At 36.3% G+C, this 17813-nt stretch overlaps 1 protein-coding gene across 1 annotated transcript in view; it reads left to right on the top strand.

Annotated features, from left to right (window-relative positions):
• Positions 1-2061: 2061 nt before the first annotated feature.
• The window catches only part of LOC137407924 (uncharacterized), a 92966-nt gene continuing 77214 nt past the window's right edge, over positions 2062-17813 (top strand). Inside the window, exons 1-7 of the mRNA XM_068094308.1 lie at positions 2062-2118; positions 7234-7398; positions 8326-8414; positions 10149-10265; positions 13305-13475; positions 14096-14246; positions 14461-14604. Coding sequence (XP_067950409.1) covers positions 2106-2118; positions 7234-7398; positions 8326-8414; positions 10149-10265; positions 13305-13475; positions 14096-14246; positions 14461-14604 — 850 coding nt within the window. The 5' untranslated portion in view covers positions 2062-2105. The remainder of the gene's footprint in view (positions 2119-7233; positions 7399-8325; positions 8415-10148; positions 10266-13304; positions 13476-14095; positions 14247-14460; positions 14605-17813) is intronic.

Below are 17813 nucleotides of genomic sequence, written 5' to 3'. Positions count from 1 at the left end.
TCGCTGATGAAATTGAGGTGTACACTATATCATCTCTATCGCAACTACCAGCAACGGACCGCAGGCTTAACGAGATTAAACACGCGCAGCTGGTGGATACAACATGTAGGCAAATCAGGCAATACGTGCGACATGGTTGGCCATTTTACTTATCAGACTTGCAGACGAACTTGAAGCCATATTGGCAAGTTCAAGGAGATCTGAGTCTGGTGGACAATGTTCTCGTGTATATGGACCGTTTGGTAATACCTCTTCCGATGCGTGCAGACATTCTTTCTAGATTGCATTGTGGCCATCAGGGCATCACAAAATGCAGAGAGAGAGAGCCCGCCGGTCAGTCTGGAGGCCAAGCATTTCTTCCAAGATTTCCGAAATGATAAAGTCATGTAGAACATGCCAAACATACTCTAGCAAAAAGACTGAACCGTTGCAACCGTCAATCTTCCCGACTGCCCATGGCAGCGTGTAGCCACCGACATGTTTCATTGGCAAAGCAAAGACTATGTACTAGTTATAGACTATTATTCTAGGTACATAGAAGTGTTAAAGCTGGATCGAGTCGATAGCGACTCTGTGATCAACGCACTGAAGTCCGTATTCGCTCGTCACGGTATTCCACAGTCTGTCATATCTGACAATGGCCAGCAGTACGCTAGCCAACAGTTCAAGAAAATTGCTGAGGAATACAATTTCGTCAGCATAACCAGCTCACCGAGATTTCCACAAGCTAACGGGGAAGCAGAGCGTGCCGTGCGCACAGTTAAGAATCTGCTACACAAATCATCCGACCCGTATAGAGCGCTACCAGCGTATAGGAACACGCCCATATAGAACGGTTATTCTCCTGCCGAACTACTTATGGGACGCCGTTTAAGATCGGACATACCCGTTGATCCAAAGACACTCCTACCGAATCCTCCTGACATGGAGATAGTCAGGTCGAAAGAGCAGGATTCCAATTCCTGCATGAAGAGAAACTTCGACAGCCGCCAGAGAGCGAAAGAATTATCTCCGTTATCGCGAGGTGATGACGTGTACATTAGGGATCTCGATAGAGATGGTGTTGTCACCAAAAACATTCCAGGACGCTCGCATGAAGTACACACTCAGGGCATGAACGGCAGCGTACGTCGCAACCGTCCAGCCCTCTGCCGATTGTCACCGAACAATCAGGACACTGTCGAACCGAGCACTCTCCCACTAGTCGAGCGTGAGGCCGGATCCAACACTGCAGCAGTACGACAATCTATGTCAATTTCTGACAACCAGCCACCAGTACTACGCCACAGCACTCGCATACGTAGACCTGTAAAGCGCATGGATCTGTAAGCAGCCGATAAGCTATTCGTTGCTAGGTCTTGTACATATTATACTCACTCTTGTTATTCTCAGTTTACGGCTTATATGTTTGCTCCGTTCGGCATAGTTTGTAATGCCTTCTTTCTGTATGCCCAATCTACATATGCCTTACCTACTTCTTATTTTGTATTAAGGGAGATGTTGTAGTAGTTGTCTTCCCTCGTTCACATATACACGTGTATTGTATCCGCATTATCGCAGTAGGATTATATATTAGGTTATGTGAAAAAATATAACATTCACTCTTGCTTCCGGGCAGAACAACACGAGATGGTTAATGACTTAATAAGAAAATCTATCGAGCGCATCTAGTCTAGTGGCCGTGCTAAATCAATCTTACTACACTTTGCAATGTAGTACATACGTAATAGTTTGTAATAATAATAGTATCAATGTACAAGCCCTATTCAAGAGTATACTACAAACCATTTACAACGACAGCCTACTACAACTATGCAGTACAATTAGCATTAGCAGCTTTGTAGTTCCGTAGAAACGACCTTGTCAACGTGCAGTTATATTGTAGGCGCCAAAATTTATTTCTGTGTACATTCCGCAACCGAGTTAGGAATTGCGACTAGAAACTCACACGTCGTTTATCTTTTTTTTAGATCTGACCAAGGTTGTCATAGCAAAATGTAACTATATCTGGATAGCTAATGTCGTGCTCGCAATTGGAAGTTGTTACCTGCTTTTTTATTAAAGCATTTGTAGGTAATTAATTGAGTAGGTAATCAATACCGAGCATGATACAAATGGGTAAGTAGCTATCCGAAAATGATAAATTTTAGATTGTTCAATTTTAATTTTGTGCAACGTCAACGGTGTGCTTAAAGTCTATTAGATTGCGAAATATTTGGTTTTGCCTCGCGGATGGCACGTTTGCTGCGCTCTTCATTAATAGACCAAACTATTTTTTTAAGCTGGCTTCGTATTAGAGATGACCTTTTTATTTTCCTTGTAATCATGTTTTACACAGTAAATTATTCTGGTAATCGGCATAAATCCCTTGACACGACTTGAGTATTCACTCCAAAAGGTTTTCATACTTTTCTGTTTTACAATTAAACTGAAAATCTAATTTCAGTTTATAATAACATTTGCATCAGTTTATTTTTTAATAAAAAAGTTTCATTAAGTTTGTTTAAACAAATAAAGACGCATCTCCAAGTTGCATCAGTTCCTTATCAATGGTTTCATTTGAAAAAAATATGGATGAAGATCAAGGGTATATTACGAAGTTAACGTGCAATGTTTGAAAAAGGTTTTTATTAAACACAATAACTGCTTGCCTGCTGACTTCCAAGCCTTCCAAACTATACCAGCAGTCAGAGTGTATACCTATTTTGGAAAAATTTATAAGCTTTGAGAACATTGATATTCTAAAGTTTATAATTTAGTGATGAACTGTGTGAGCATTCCTTCGAGGATTGAATGTGATGTATGCTTAATCTATGTCAGGTAGATGTTGTGCCTGTTTTCACAAGTAGTTTTGCATCAACCATGACTCTGTGATCTTGGCTGGACATGTCTGAGTCAAGTCAGTGGTAAGGGAACCTCAATGACTGGAAAAATGCTCAGTTGCAGAAAGCAATTTAAGGTTGAATGTTATTTCTGTCACCACCAGTGGCCTTCTTGAGAATTGAACCCTAACCCGTCGTTTGCAGGTCGGACATTGTAGTTTACTAGGCTATGGCAGTCGTAAACATTTAGGATCAAAGTAAATATCCATTTTTCATCAGGCAATCTTTAATTTGTAATGCGTAAACAAACATAGACATGATTGGGATACATTTAATTTCCATGATCTAGGAAGATGTTGGAATATAGCTGTACATTTTTGCAAAGATAGCACGTAGCCAAGCAAAAGTCCAACACAGGTTTTAAGAATGATCCTTTTAAATTTATGAACAACTTGACATAATGATGTTGAAATAGAGTTGGTAATAAATAGCTTACTGTTATGTAGAAGCTTATTAACAGGCTTAAATTTCATAACAAAAGCCGTTCAATAACCATTTACAGTTGCGCTAGCATAACACGACTTGAACAAATCAATCCACTTTGTGTAATGAACCACACCATTCGAGTATAATAGGCAAATATACAATTGTTAAATATCTATATATATATATTTGAAAAAATATTAAGAAGAACGTAAACTTTTAGTCATTGCGCTACAAATTGGTTTCGTGCGATGCACTCATCAGACGCGGTTGTACTAAATTTTAGTACAACCGCTTCTGATGAGTGCATCGAACGAAACAAATTTGTAACGCAATGACTAAAAGTTTACTTTCTTCTTAATATTTTTTTCAAATATTTCATACTCCACTAATTATCTTTTAGGTTTTTAGTGTAGAGTTCTCTTTTTATATGCTTTTGCACCTGCTTTTAATTACTATATATATGTATATGTATATTTCTTTTATGTATAAATCTCAGTTTGTCATTGTCAGTTTGAATGTCTGCCTGTTCAGTTATAGCTATTAAAATCTTACAATGAAAAGCTCGCTGCATGCTGGATTTAAACTCACAGAGATTGTAACCGCGAACTCCAAACTATGCATTTAACCACTGAGTTAAATGCGGACGCTAAATGTGCAGTTTTGATTAATAACTAATATTACCTTTTACATTCGTGATTTTTTGAAATTGTTTAAAAACTTATTTTTGCTACTGTTACCTATTTTTCTAATTTTTAAATGTGATGTTTCTATTTCCAATTTCAAATGTGCTGTTACGCTTCTATTTCCGGTTCTTCGTAAGGTTCGATTGCTGAATTGGTAAAGGCTAATACTTTTCACGGGGACAATTGTATTATCTCGAGTAGGAATAGCCTATACATTTTCTCTCCATTCAGTCAGACAAAGTACCAGACAAAGACAGTCTGATATATCATTTTCACATTTGTACCAGTATCGGGAGGTACCAGTATCGTCATATTCAAATTTATGATGGATCGCATCTGGTGGAGCAGTAACCTTTTTTTACCTACACTTCTATGCAATAATTGTTATTATTAATTCAACATATTCAGGATTTTTATTTTTTCTTTTCAGTTTGTATTAATTGTATCGTTACTGAATTGTCTTTTATCGTAATCGTAGCAAAACAGACTTAATTTAACTATCACTTGCTAATCATTTTACATTTACATTTAAACCCTTTTATAGCTGTTTTATTTTGTTTCTTAATTTATTTAACCTGCACAAAACATTTTCACCATGATATCAAGTTTGAAAGTTCCAATTTTTTGACAAAGTTAGAAAACATTTAGTTGTTTAATTTTTGCTCCTGATTTGTTTAAACTGCACAACACACTTTTCTCATGATATGAAGTTTGAAAGTTAGAATAGCAAATGTTGTTATATGTTGAATACAAATAAATTTTCTGTTCAAAGACTTTTTTATTACTCGGGCAAAGCCGGGCATTCAGTAGTCTCATAATGAAACAGCAATTTACATCGGTGGAGAAATAACAAGCTGTCACCAAACTCCTAGCTGTATTGTCCAACTTTTTATTTCTGTCGGTTAGGGTAGTCTCTACAGATGCTCGATCTGCACCATTTGAGACCTTTTCTGTTTCCAGAGATATGTAATAGCAATGCAAATATCATGCAGGTATCTCTGTGTTTACAAACCTGTATGCATCCTAAAAGTGATGCTGTTTTTTACGAATGCATTGCCATTTGTGATAGTACAACCTGCAGTTGTACAACCACAAGTGGCAAGACTATATCACCTTAACATCTAACCATGTACATACCAGCAGGTCCCATTGTCCTAGACTGTATTAGCAACTTTCCATTGATTGTGAAACACTTGAAAGAATAGCACAATTCCTTCTGAACTGTATATCATATTAATGCGATAAACTTGTAGAAAACAATGAACACAAACAGACATCATATACAGAAAATAGTCTTTTTTTACACCTTTTCAAAGAAGTGATGTTTTGGAGGTAACTGAAGAAACATAATGGCTGCAGTACACTGAGTCGAACAGAGAGTGTATATTTGTTACGGATAGAAAACCAATAGTTTTAGTGTAATACGCATGCCAACTCTTGTTGCTGAGGAAACAAAGCTTTTTAGTTTTCTAGCGCTGTCTGATTTGATTTTTCGTTACCAAGAATTTCGATCAGTGAGTCACTAGAAACTGATGTTCTCTTAGCAGCCATTTTTCATTTTTTGGTCGTTTAGAAGTGCTTTTGGTATTTTGGTGATCTCAAGAGCTAAGAGTCCAATCATAACTTCAAAATTGAACTAACAATGTATCATGCTCAAATCGATTGACCAAATTTTTGTAATCCCACCTAAACGGAAAATGTGGAAAGCTCAAAGTAAAACTATGCTGCTAAGTTCACCCAGGAGTGGATCAAGGAGAAAAACAACCCTCTGAATCATCTCAAAATATATTCTAGATAATCCTAATTTTTCTTTTCATTACCACTTGGTTGGTTCGATAGACAGCGCTCATATACTAATGAACCCAACCACTTATGACATATGGCTGTAGATACCCATTGGATGTGTAGGAGATAACTATGATGGTTTGTAGGTATATTTTGTACATTTTTTCATAATGCTGTGCTCTGCTCTTCGGGTTTCAGGGTTTTAGAAAGTCTGCAAACAGCACAATAAAATGGAAATTAATAGACAAAGTTGAAGTCATGTTTTGTTTGCACAAATATTAATAATATTATTACTGCTTGCTCCATGCATTGAGCTGTTATTTCTCTACAGCGCGCTGTTCGCTAACTTTTGCTTCCTTGCTAATTCTTTGTAGCCGTGTGTATGTATAGCTTTCTATTGGCTCTTGTGATCATCAACAAAATGATGTTTCTCATTGCATCCCAAAACAAACATGAAAAGACAGAAATCAGGAATTATTGAGTGAGCTGAACAAAAAGTGTTTTAGAAGTTGATAATCTAATAGTATTGCAGAGAAGTCAGGATAGTGAATTGAAGGTTATAGAAACGGAAAATTTGTAAGCTGAAACATACAGTGGTGGATGTAGTATGTTGGTGTCACGGAATAGAAACTACAGTATGTATGGAAGGACAAATATTCTTAGCATAGTTTACTCAGGATTTTAAAAACTGTGAAAAATATAGAAACGACCAAGTTTGGGAAAAGACAATATGCTAAAAGATTTTGTAATATGATTGATGGAAGTACGGTGAGCTGAAATCCATGATCGGTACTACTCAAGTCTTAGTATAGATTTCTGTAAGAGGAATATTCTTGTCTGCTGTCGGAATGGTTGATACAGGGAAATATATATCAACACCATTGATCAGATGACTGCATAAATTGAAAGTAAAACATTAGTGCTGTCTTTCTGTTTATGAAATATCTGGATTAATTAAACTGAAACATTTACTTCTCATTATTCCAAGCTTTATAATGTCTTTACTTAATATATATAATGTCACTTTGCTTATCACCATCAACTCTGCAGTTTCGCAGTAACGAGTGGTCGTAGCTTTGTGTAATATATTTTTACAAAAATGTATTTGTACGGCATATTAAATGAGTGACAGGCATCTCATTCTGTGTCTCTATTATGGGAGGACTGCACTTTTACATACATGTAAATAACTGTCTTATGATAGGCCCTGCCTTCTCCCATCTCTCTCATCTCCTTCATATTCGACTGGCTGACGCACTCGGAGGGCGTGTCCGTTAGGTCAGTCTTGGTTAGTTCAGCTGGCTGGTCTTGGCTATCGCTCAGCTGACTTTTGCCACAGTGCTGACAACTTGTGTCGTACACTACAATGATAACTGCATGTAATGTGTTTCACCATCTCTAAGTTTATGATTAGTAGTTCACCTCTGTCAATAAGCTGCTGTTATACCGATCTACAGATCCCATAGAAGTAGAGTCGATCTTTTGGGCAGAGCGTACACCAGCGCCGGAGTGGAAGCCTACAGATCAGGAACTTCCTCATTATGTATTTAGCGGGCGCCTCAAGTACCTACCCCCACCTGCTAATAAAGTGGTCAAGATTTTTCTTAGCTCTACATTCACAGGTTAGTTCAAACTCATGAATGCTGTCCGTTTTCTATCACCGATACGTAACACTCTGTATTACGTATTTGTGTCTACTTGCTATCTCTCTGATTATTGTCTAACACTCTGTCTATTTTATATCACTCAGTCTACTGTCTATCTCTCTGTCTATTTTATATCACTCAGTCTACTGTCTAACACTCTGTCTATTGTATATCACTGTCTACTGTCTTTCACTCTGTTCATTGTATATTACTCTGTCTAACATTCTAACTACTGTTAGATCCTCTGTCTACTGTCTATCACTCTGTCTATTGTATATCACCCTGTCCATTGTATATGACTCTGTCTACTGTCGATGGCTCTGTCTATTGTATATCACTCAGTCTACTTTCTAACACCCTGTCCATTGTATATCACTCAGTCTACTGTATATCACCCTGTCCATTGTATATGACTCTGTCTATCGCTCTGTCTATTGTATGTCACTCAGTCTACTGTCTAACACTCTGTCTATTGTTCAACACTCTGTCTACTGTCTAGTACATTCTCTACTGTCCAACACTCTGTTTAGTGTCTAACATTGTCTCTATTTTCTATCACTCTGTGTCCTACGTAACACTTTGTCCACTCAATTGTATAACACATCAACTACTGTCTAAAACTCAGTCTAGTTTATAACTCTGTCTCTTTAGTACTTTGTCTGCAGCTGTCCAACAGACTATTCACCATCCTATAAACTATCCTGGTAGTGAGAGTAACTAGTGCCATTACTTATAATCAGTTGACAGCTCCAGTATTTCTCAAGTATTTGTGTCTTTTAATCATTAGCTATCTTATCTTACAATTAATATGTTGAACAGACTTTGCTTTTTCTCAACTAAGCATTTCCTTGCCATATTTATTAATGACTCAGTGACTCCAAGGCTATCTGTTTATTACTTCAGATATGTATGTTGAGAGAAACTATCTCCTCACTGAGATCTATCCCCGTCTCCAGCGCTTCTGTCAGAATGAATACAGCCTTGAGTTTCAGGTATCACTGTTTCACTTGTTGAGCTTGTAAATGAGAATCTAAAATGGAGTTTTTATGAATGAAACATTTTTGGCTAGAACATCTTCAGCATTTCTGGTCAGTTCAGCTACAGTTTGCTTTGTCATGCTAATATCTGTTCACTATATAAGTTCATTTGACTAAAGTATCCTGCCAGAGTTAGCCATTCCACTTGTGATTAGCACATCATTTATACTCGGGTGTCAGTCAGAGCTCCGTCTCTCTTCATTGGTCAAATGGAATATGAAGATATCAGTAAATTGAGATACGCTATAGTCTCTAATTCATACCTCAGTATACAGTGTGTAGTAAATTTGCTAATTTACTAAAGCGAAAGGACAACTCCTCATTAAATGTTGGTGGCACTGAAAAGGGTTGAAGAAAGGATGGAAGCAAAGGCTAAAACTACACTAGCGAGTCAATCAGGGCTTATTTATCTAACTAAAGAATTCAAATTCCAATGGCTAACGAAGAACAGAATGAATGCAAGCTAAAATGCACCCGCTAAAGGAATTATAAGGCACCCGCTTCTTTGGACTCACAAGTAGAAAACTACCCGAAAGTAGAAAAAGAATATTTGTTGATTGTTTCTTTTATTACTAACTCTTTTTTCATATTGACTAAGGCATTACAAAAATGTAGCACATCTTTATATCATGTATTTACTGGTAAATAACGTTTGTTCTTTTAAAAAGTTACTGCCGTTTTGACCTACAAATTTCAACTACTTGTAACCACCAATCATATGTTGTGTTTGCTTCTGCTCGCTTATATAAACAGTTGTCCTTGCATTGGAAGGGCAGTCGAGACTTGGCTACTGTGGTGAGGCATACTATAATATCACAATAAATATATTCAAGTACACACATTTCTTTTGTAACTTACATAGACAGCTTGGCTTAAAAGGTGTGCTAGTATATATACCGTCTGCTATCGGCTGTTATATAGAGTCTGCATTTATCGGCTCTTGTTGGAGTTGCGCTGGTATATATACAGTCTGCTATCGGCTGTTATATAGAGTCTGATTTATCGGCTCTTGTTGGAGTTGCGCTGGTATATCCACAGTCTGCTATCGGCTGTGTGATAATGAATCTTTATTAATGGCTTTTACGCTGACAGTGACAGAAGTATAGTTAAATTGGAGGTGCCTAAGTTACTATAACCAAGCATCAGTTCCTGCTTGGCCTAGTTTTAGATCTTAGTTCTTAGATTTTACTTCAAGTGTCACAGAGTTAGATAATTTGTAATACGAATTACTACTGCTTAGTGCAATGGTAAGCATCTGCTTTAGGAGTTGTCTACTCTATATGGTGATTGCTAAACTAGCTTGCTCCTCAGTTTCTTTGGATTCTAATTATTTATTAAAATTTGTATATAATTTGTAGGTATGTGGGTATGTCAGCAAAGTTTATAGGTACCTTGTACTTTGGCAGTCTAGTGTACTATGAGAGACTGTCAGATGTGCCGATAAAGCGCAGAAAATAAGCAGGTGGACAACTATTCTCAAATAAGGAAGTGTGAACAATTATTCCAAAGGGTATCATGCCCTGTGCTGAGCAGAAGGTCATGAGTTTGAATCCCGAATGATGCAATCTTTTTTCTAACCTGCAACCGTGACTTTGGACAAACAGACAGGACTTCTATTGTAGTAGAGATCGCTAAGGATTAAACGTTTTATTAATACCCTTTCATATCTTTATAAATGTTTTTTACCAGGTTGTTGACATGAGGTGGGGGGTGCGAGATGAAGCTCGACAAGACCACTCTGGATCTAAGACTTGCATGGATGAACTCAGATCATGCCAGGAATTGTCCCTTGGACCAAACTTTGTGGTGAGTTGCAAATAAAGCTCGAGTAAACAGAAGTGGTGAATTTTACAAAATTGTGTAGATCTATGTCTGCATGTGTTTTCTGTTGTATAAATATAACACTTACATGAGATTGAACAGAAGAAGACCAAGAAGAAGAGCGTCCGCTGTTCATTACACATCCTTATATACTGCCTTATACTACCTAATCTACTAGCTTTACCCACTAGCTTTATCCAGCTTTATGCAATCACTGTAATTACCAAGACCACCTGTACTGCCTTGAGCTCAGACACCAATATAGCCTGAGCCTAACAAATCCCATAATACAACAAAAGCAGCACAAGGAGAGTCAAAGAAGAGACAAAAGGTTCTGTAATATTTCTTTTTAAGAAAATTGTGAAGTAATGTGAAATGTTTGAACCTATATAATTAGCTATTTAAAGTGATACATTACCTGAAATATTATATTATATATACTAGCAGTGATCATGGTGATGCCTGAGATTTCTTTCATGTTCAATCCGATAGCAGGTGGATGTTTAAGAAGCTGGTTCTCAAAAACCAGAAGAGTTTTAAAACTAAATACTTTTAATGACCTGGTGGAAATCACAGGGCATATGCGAGTGACATTTGGCAAAATTGGGTCAGAAATAGCATTTCCACTTTAGTCATTTTCATTAGTCATATTTCCACAGACTAACTGACGAACTTGCGCAATGACAAAGTCTGATTATATATATATATTATAAATATAGATTATATATATATATACATGTATATATATATATATATATATATATATACATGTATATATATATAATCTATATATATATAAATATAGATTATATATATATATATACATGTATATATATATATATATACATGTATATATATATATAATCTATATATATATAAATATAGATTATATATATATATGCATGTATATATATATATATATATATATATCTATATATATATATTACATGTATATATATAGATATATATATACATGTATATACATGTATATATATATATATATATATATATATAGATTATATATATAGATTATATATATATAGATTATATATATAGATTATATATATATATAAATATATATATATAGATTATATATATATATATATATATATAAATATATATATATATTTATATATATATATACATGTATATATATATATATATATATATATACATGTATATATATATAATCTATATTTATATATATATAGATTATATATATATACATGTATATATATATTATAAAACCAATATGTTAGCATATTGTTAACCTTAGTAACATACAATATGTTACTGAGGTTAACATATTGTTAACCTTAGTAACATACAATATGTTACCGAGGTTAACATATTGTTAACCTTAGTAACATACAATATGTTACCGAGGTTAACATTTTGTTTTGTTACTATTTTTAATAAAGATGATTTTTACCAGGCAGTGATTGCATAAGGTAATTACTATGTGTTTCTATACCAATCTATATGTCTATAAGATATTTTTGTATTATGATGCCAACACTGAAACGAACTAGAGTCATATAATCATATACCAAATGGTTTTTCATTGTAATTGTAGTAAAACAGATTATATTTAGCCATTATTTGCTATTGATTTCACATTTACATTTAAACACTGTTGCAGTTTTATTTTTTTTCCTATTTTATTTTAACAGAACACTTCTTTCATTATATGACATTTGAAAGTTACAGTGTTTCGAAAAAGTTTGAAAACCTTTAAAGTTTTTGTTTCTTCTCTTGATTCATTTGAACTGCACAAAAAACACTTTTCCCATGATATGAAGTTTAAAAGTTAGACTGGTAAATGTTGTATGTTCAAAAACAATCAATTTTCTGTCCAAATTTTTTTTTATTTCCAGGGCAATGCTGGGCATTCACCTAGTAATACATGTATATATACCGTACTATAAATTTCTGAAGATTAAGAGTGCAATATATAAAAGTTAAATGGATTCATTTTTAGTGATGCATTTAAAAAAAAGTTTGTAAAATTTTAACAACAAAAATGATGTAACAGAAAGTAGTTGTGACATCCTTATGAAGAGCTAAGGCTATGTACTAAGCTTGCTAAAGCTTTATATTAATGATAGTAAATGTAGCCATGGTTCCCCTCATCACGAAATCAACTGCATATAACTGCTTCCACTTCACATCTCAGTAGGGTTCATTTATGTCAGCAGAACAGTCAGATAGCTGGTTCTCAAGCTTTTGGTATTGAAGACATCATTGCTACATATGTTATAAGTTATATTCCTTTAGTACCATTGCGTAGATTTGAAACAATGCTATCATTATTGTCTCAGCTCATAAACACTGTGTTTCCATGGTCTGAATAGATTCAAAGTTGCCCGCTGCCAACGAATTTACACCCTATCGTTTCAACAATTTGGAGTTGCACTGTATAGATCTTCCAAGATTCATGATGTGTCTTTCAAAACAAAACTTGTTAAAGTAGGCTCAATTTTTGGGTCAATGCCACTTTTTAGTTCATGTTTTTTAGTAACTAGACAACTAGTTGCACTAAACTAGGATATCTTATCGCGATGCTAAAATTCTTCTGCCTCCATTGGGGAGAGCTAGTAGAGTAGCAGTCTCACAATGATGTAAATGGTCTCGAATTTTTCACTCACAGCGGATGCCTTCGCACAACTTTAGCAAAGTAAAATGGCATCGAATGCGTTTGGATTTTACTGTTTCTATGATTCAGAGTGGAAGCAACTTCAAACCGATTCAAAGCATGAAAGTTTAGCGAATGAGGCTAGCTTTTAGTGTGGTTTCAGACTTTTTCTTTCTTAATGTGGCTTCGGAGAGACAGACAGACAAACACTGCTCTTATTATAGTAAAAATTATTATCTATTATTTTACTATCTGTGTAGCTTCTGTATATGTACACAGATAGTGTATGCACTAACATGGTTGATTGTGCTAAGGGACAAGTTTGTGCATTTCTCTGCAACATCTGATGTTTAGTTCGCTAACATGATTTTATTTGGCTACTGTAACAGTGCCTGCTGGGTCAGAGGTATGGGAATCGACCTCTCCAGTCTGAGATAAGTCTTCATGACTGGGAGATCATTGTAAGCGCTTTAGAAAGCCTTGGGGGAGAAGGACTTGACCTCCTTAAGAACTGGTACCAGCGGGATGACAACGGAATACCTGCAACTATGATACTTACGGTGAGATATAAAGCTAATTTTTCATGGTTACCAATTGGAATACAAATTACTCTCTGAATTGAGAGAAATGTTTAGCCTGAGAGTCACATGACCAAGATTTGACTTGGAGGGTCACTCACATTAAACTTTATAATGTTTTATAAGAGAGTTCAGATTTTTGTGTCATTTGTGATTGTTTTTGATATTTGAGGTGATCTGACTGTCAGGATGTTTCAAGATTAAAATTCACAAAACTTGATCCCAGTTGAAACATTTTGAAGACAATTACCTGTCTAAAAACAAAGTCAGTCATAGCACTTCCTGTTTGTAACTCTCATCATGACATCATTTTTCGTCTAAGCAATTCAATTGTGATCAAGTTTTTATTATTTTCAATCTTAACAACCTGGTAGTCAGATCACCTCAAACAACGAATGAAACCTTAAAATTTGAAGTGAATGACTCTTTCATCTTTTAGCAGGTTTTCATTCAAAGCAGTCCTTGACATGGCAGAAGGTTATTTATAGCATTACTAGTTGATGGGTTGGAGGGTTTCTAAAATAATAACTTCTATTTAAAGCTATATAAGTAATGAAGGAGTTAGTATAACGTAACAAACAAGTAGTTGTCTTCTTTCACAGCCTTTGAATGAGAGATGCCCAGTTGTCCAAGAAAAACAGTTCAGCGATGAGATTAGCCCAAAACTTCATGCATATTTGAGGAAGGGGGTACAGAAGGCTGTCGATGACAAGCTTATGGATGAAAAACAAGCCAAGAAGTATTTTTGGTCAGGTTAGTAACTAGTGCTATAACTATTGTTACAGTAACTAGTTGATTGCGACAGAAATATTCTTATGTAGAGTTGATCGTACATTGCTATTGGGTTTTTCTCTTTTTATCACTTGTTTTTTGAAATTTTTGTTGCCAAAACAGTTTTATGTTTTTAATTCAGAGAGAACAAGTTGTATGACATTTTGTCTCATTACACATTCCTCGTATACTGCAGTGACAGAAGAGGAGGTGTACAAAGGTATCCTATCTCTCTCTGAAGAGGAGGCCAGGAACCACACGCTCTGCTTTGTCAGAAACCTTGTCAATATCAATTATCAAGATGACAAAGCAGACCGGTTTGTCGAGTTGGAACAAGTTGGTGGTGAGTTGTCAAAAAGGTTTCATGATAAAAATTCATATCACAAAAAGTAGTATGGGTAATGCAGGTAACTATATGCATGTACTGCCGAATGTATTTGTATATGCCGAATCCTCGGTGTTGAACGAGTATTAAAAACAGCTTATAATCAGGGCAGGTAATGTAGTTGCCGGCTACTTGCCATTAGCCCGGCACATTGCCAATGGCTAATTTGAGTAAGCTGGTATATGTATTGCTAAATTTACTAATAAAAGCTGTAAGAGCAAGCCTTAGTGACACTGCGTGTAACGCAGAGTGCTATGTGTATTTCAACCCAGATAATGACTCATATCACTCAGTGAATCCAACGCATCTCGTGTAGCTTAGTGGGTTAGGTTATCGCTTAGTGAACAGAACGTTCCGAGATCCAATCTTATGCAATACAGATTTTTCATTGCTAGATACTAATCACTATAGCTGGTCAAACTGAACGACATACAGATGACAAACTAAGATTTATATACATGTATGTAAGTTCATGCGGAAGGCGCGGAGCACATGCATGCGATGTTTGAATGAAATCAGCCAAAAAAGTGTGAATATGCATAGCATAGCGTTTACTTGAGCTATCGGACGTCTACTTGAGCTATCAGAGGTTTACTTGAGCTATCAGACGTTTACTCGAGCTATCAGACGTTTACTTGAGCTATCAGATGTTTAGTTGAGCTATCAAACGTTTACTTGAGCTATCAGACGTTTACTTGAGCTATCAGACGTTTACTTGAGCTATCAGACATTTACTTGGGCTATCAGACGTTTACTTGAGCTATCAGATGTTTACTTGAGCTATCAGACGTTCACTTGAGCTATCAGATGTTTACTTGAGCTATCAGACGTTTACTTGAGCTATCGGATGTCTACTTGAGCTATCAGACGTTTACTTGAGCTATCAGACGTTTACTTGAGCTATCGGACGTCTACTTGAGCTATCAGATGTTTACTTGAGCTATCAGACGTTTAGTTGAGCTATCAGACGTTTACTCGAGCTATCAGACGTTTACTCGAGCTATCAGACGTTTACTCGAGTTATCAGACGTTTACTCGAGTTATCAGACGTTTACTTGAGTTATCAGACGTTTACTTGAGTTATCAGACGTTTACTTGAGCTATCGGACGTTTACTTGAGCTATCAGACGTTTAATTGAGCTATCAGACGTTTACTTGAGCTATCGGACCTTTACTTGAGCAATCAGACGTTTACTTAAGCTAACATACGTTTACTTGAGCCATCAGATGTTTACTCGAGCTATCAGACGTTTACTTGAGCTATCAGATGTTTAGTTGAGCTATCAGACGTTACTTGAGCTATCAGACGTTTACTTGAGCTATCAGACGTTTACTTGAGCTATCAGACGTTTACTTGGGCTATCAGGCGTTTACTTGAGCTATCAGACGTTTACTTGAGCTATCAGGCGTTACTTGAACTATCAGACGTTTACTCGAGCTATCAGACGTTTACTTGAGCTATCAGACGTTTACTTGAGCTATCAGGCGTTTACTTGAGCTATCAGACGTTTACTTGAGCTATCAGACGTTTACTTGAGCTATCAGACGTTTAGTTGAGCTATCAGACGTTTAGTTGAGCTATCAGACGTTTACTTGAGCTATCAGACGTTTACTTGAGCTATCAGACGTTTACTCGAGCTATCAGATGCTTACTTGAGCTATCAGACACTTACTTGAGCTATCAGACGTTTACTTGAGCAATCAGACGTTTACTTAAGCTAACATACGTTTACTTGAGCCATCAGATGTTTACTCGAGCTATCAGACGTTTACTTGAGCTATCAGATGTTTAGTTGAGCTATCAGACGTTACTTGAGCTATCAGACGTTTACTTGAGCTATCAGACGTTTACTTGGGCTATCAGGCGTTTACTTGAGCTATCAGACGTTTACTTGAGCTATCAGGCGTTTACTTGAGCTAACAGACGTTACTTGAACTATCAGACGTTTACTCGAGCTATCAGACGTTTACTTGAGCTATCAGACGTTTACTCGAGCTATCAGACGTTTACTTGAGCTATCAGGCGTTTACTTGAGCTATCAGACGTTTACTTGAGCTATCAGACGTTTACTTGAGCTATCAGACGTTTAGTTGAGCTATCAGACGTTTACTTGAGCTATCAGACGTTTACTTGAGCTATCAGACGTTTACTTGAGCTATCAGACGTTTACTCGAGCTATCAGATGCTTACTTGAGCTATCAGACACTTACTTGAGCTATCAGACACTTACTTGAGCTAACAGACGTTTACTTGAGCTATCAGACGTTTACTTGAGCTATCAGACGTTTACTTGAGCTATCAGACGTTTACTTGGGCTATCAGACGTTTACTTCAGCTATCAGACGTTTACTTGAGCTATCAGACGTTTACTTGAGCTATCAGACGTTTACTTGAGCTATCAGACGTTTACTCGAGCTATCAGACGCTTACTCGAGCTATCAGACACTTACTTGAGCTATCAGACACTTACTTGAGCTAACAGACGTTTACTTGAGCTATCAGACGTTTACTTGAGCTATCAGACGTTTACTTGAGCTATCAGACGTTTACTTGGGCTATTGGACGTTTACTTGAGCTATCAGACGTTTACTTGAGCTATCAGACGTTTACTTGAGCTAACAGACATTTACTTGAGCTTTCAGACGTTTACTTGAGCTATCAGATGTTTAGTTGAGCTATCAGACGTTTATTTGAGCTATCAGACGTTTACTTGAGCTATCAGACGTTTACTTGAGCTAACAGACATTTACTTGAGCTAACAGACGTTTACTTGAGCTATCAGACGTTTACTTGAGCTATCAGACGTTTACTTGAGCTATCAGACGTTTACTTGAGCTAACAGACATTTACTTGAGCTAACAGACGTTTACTTGAGCTAACAGACGTTTACTTGAGCTAACAGACGTTTACTTGAGCTAACAGACGTTTACTTGAGCTAACAGACGTTTACTTGAGCTATCAGACGTTTACTTGAGCTATCAGACGTCTACTTGAGCTATCAGACGTTTACTTGAGCTATCAGACGTTTACTTGAGCTATCAGACGTTTACTTGAGCTATCAGACGTTTACTTGAGCTATCAGACGTTTACTTGAGCTATCAGACGTTTACTTGAGCTATCAGACGTTTACTTGAGCTGTCAGACGTTTACTTGAGCTGTTAGA

The sequence above is a fragment of the Watersipora subatra genome, chromosome 11 (genome assembly GCF_963576615.1).
Source record: "Watersipora subatra chromosome 11, tzWatSuba1.1, whole genome shotgun sequence".
Lineage (NCBI taxonomy): Eukaryota > Metazoa > Bryozoa > Gymnolaemata > Cheilostomatida > Watersiporidae > Watersipora > Watersipora subatra.
The sequence above is the reverse complement of the archived record's forward strand: the minus strand, read 5'-3'. Positions and strand labels throughout refer to the sequence as shown.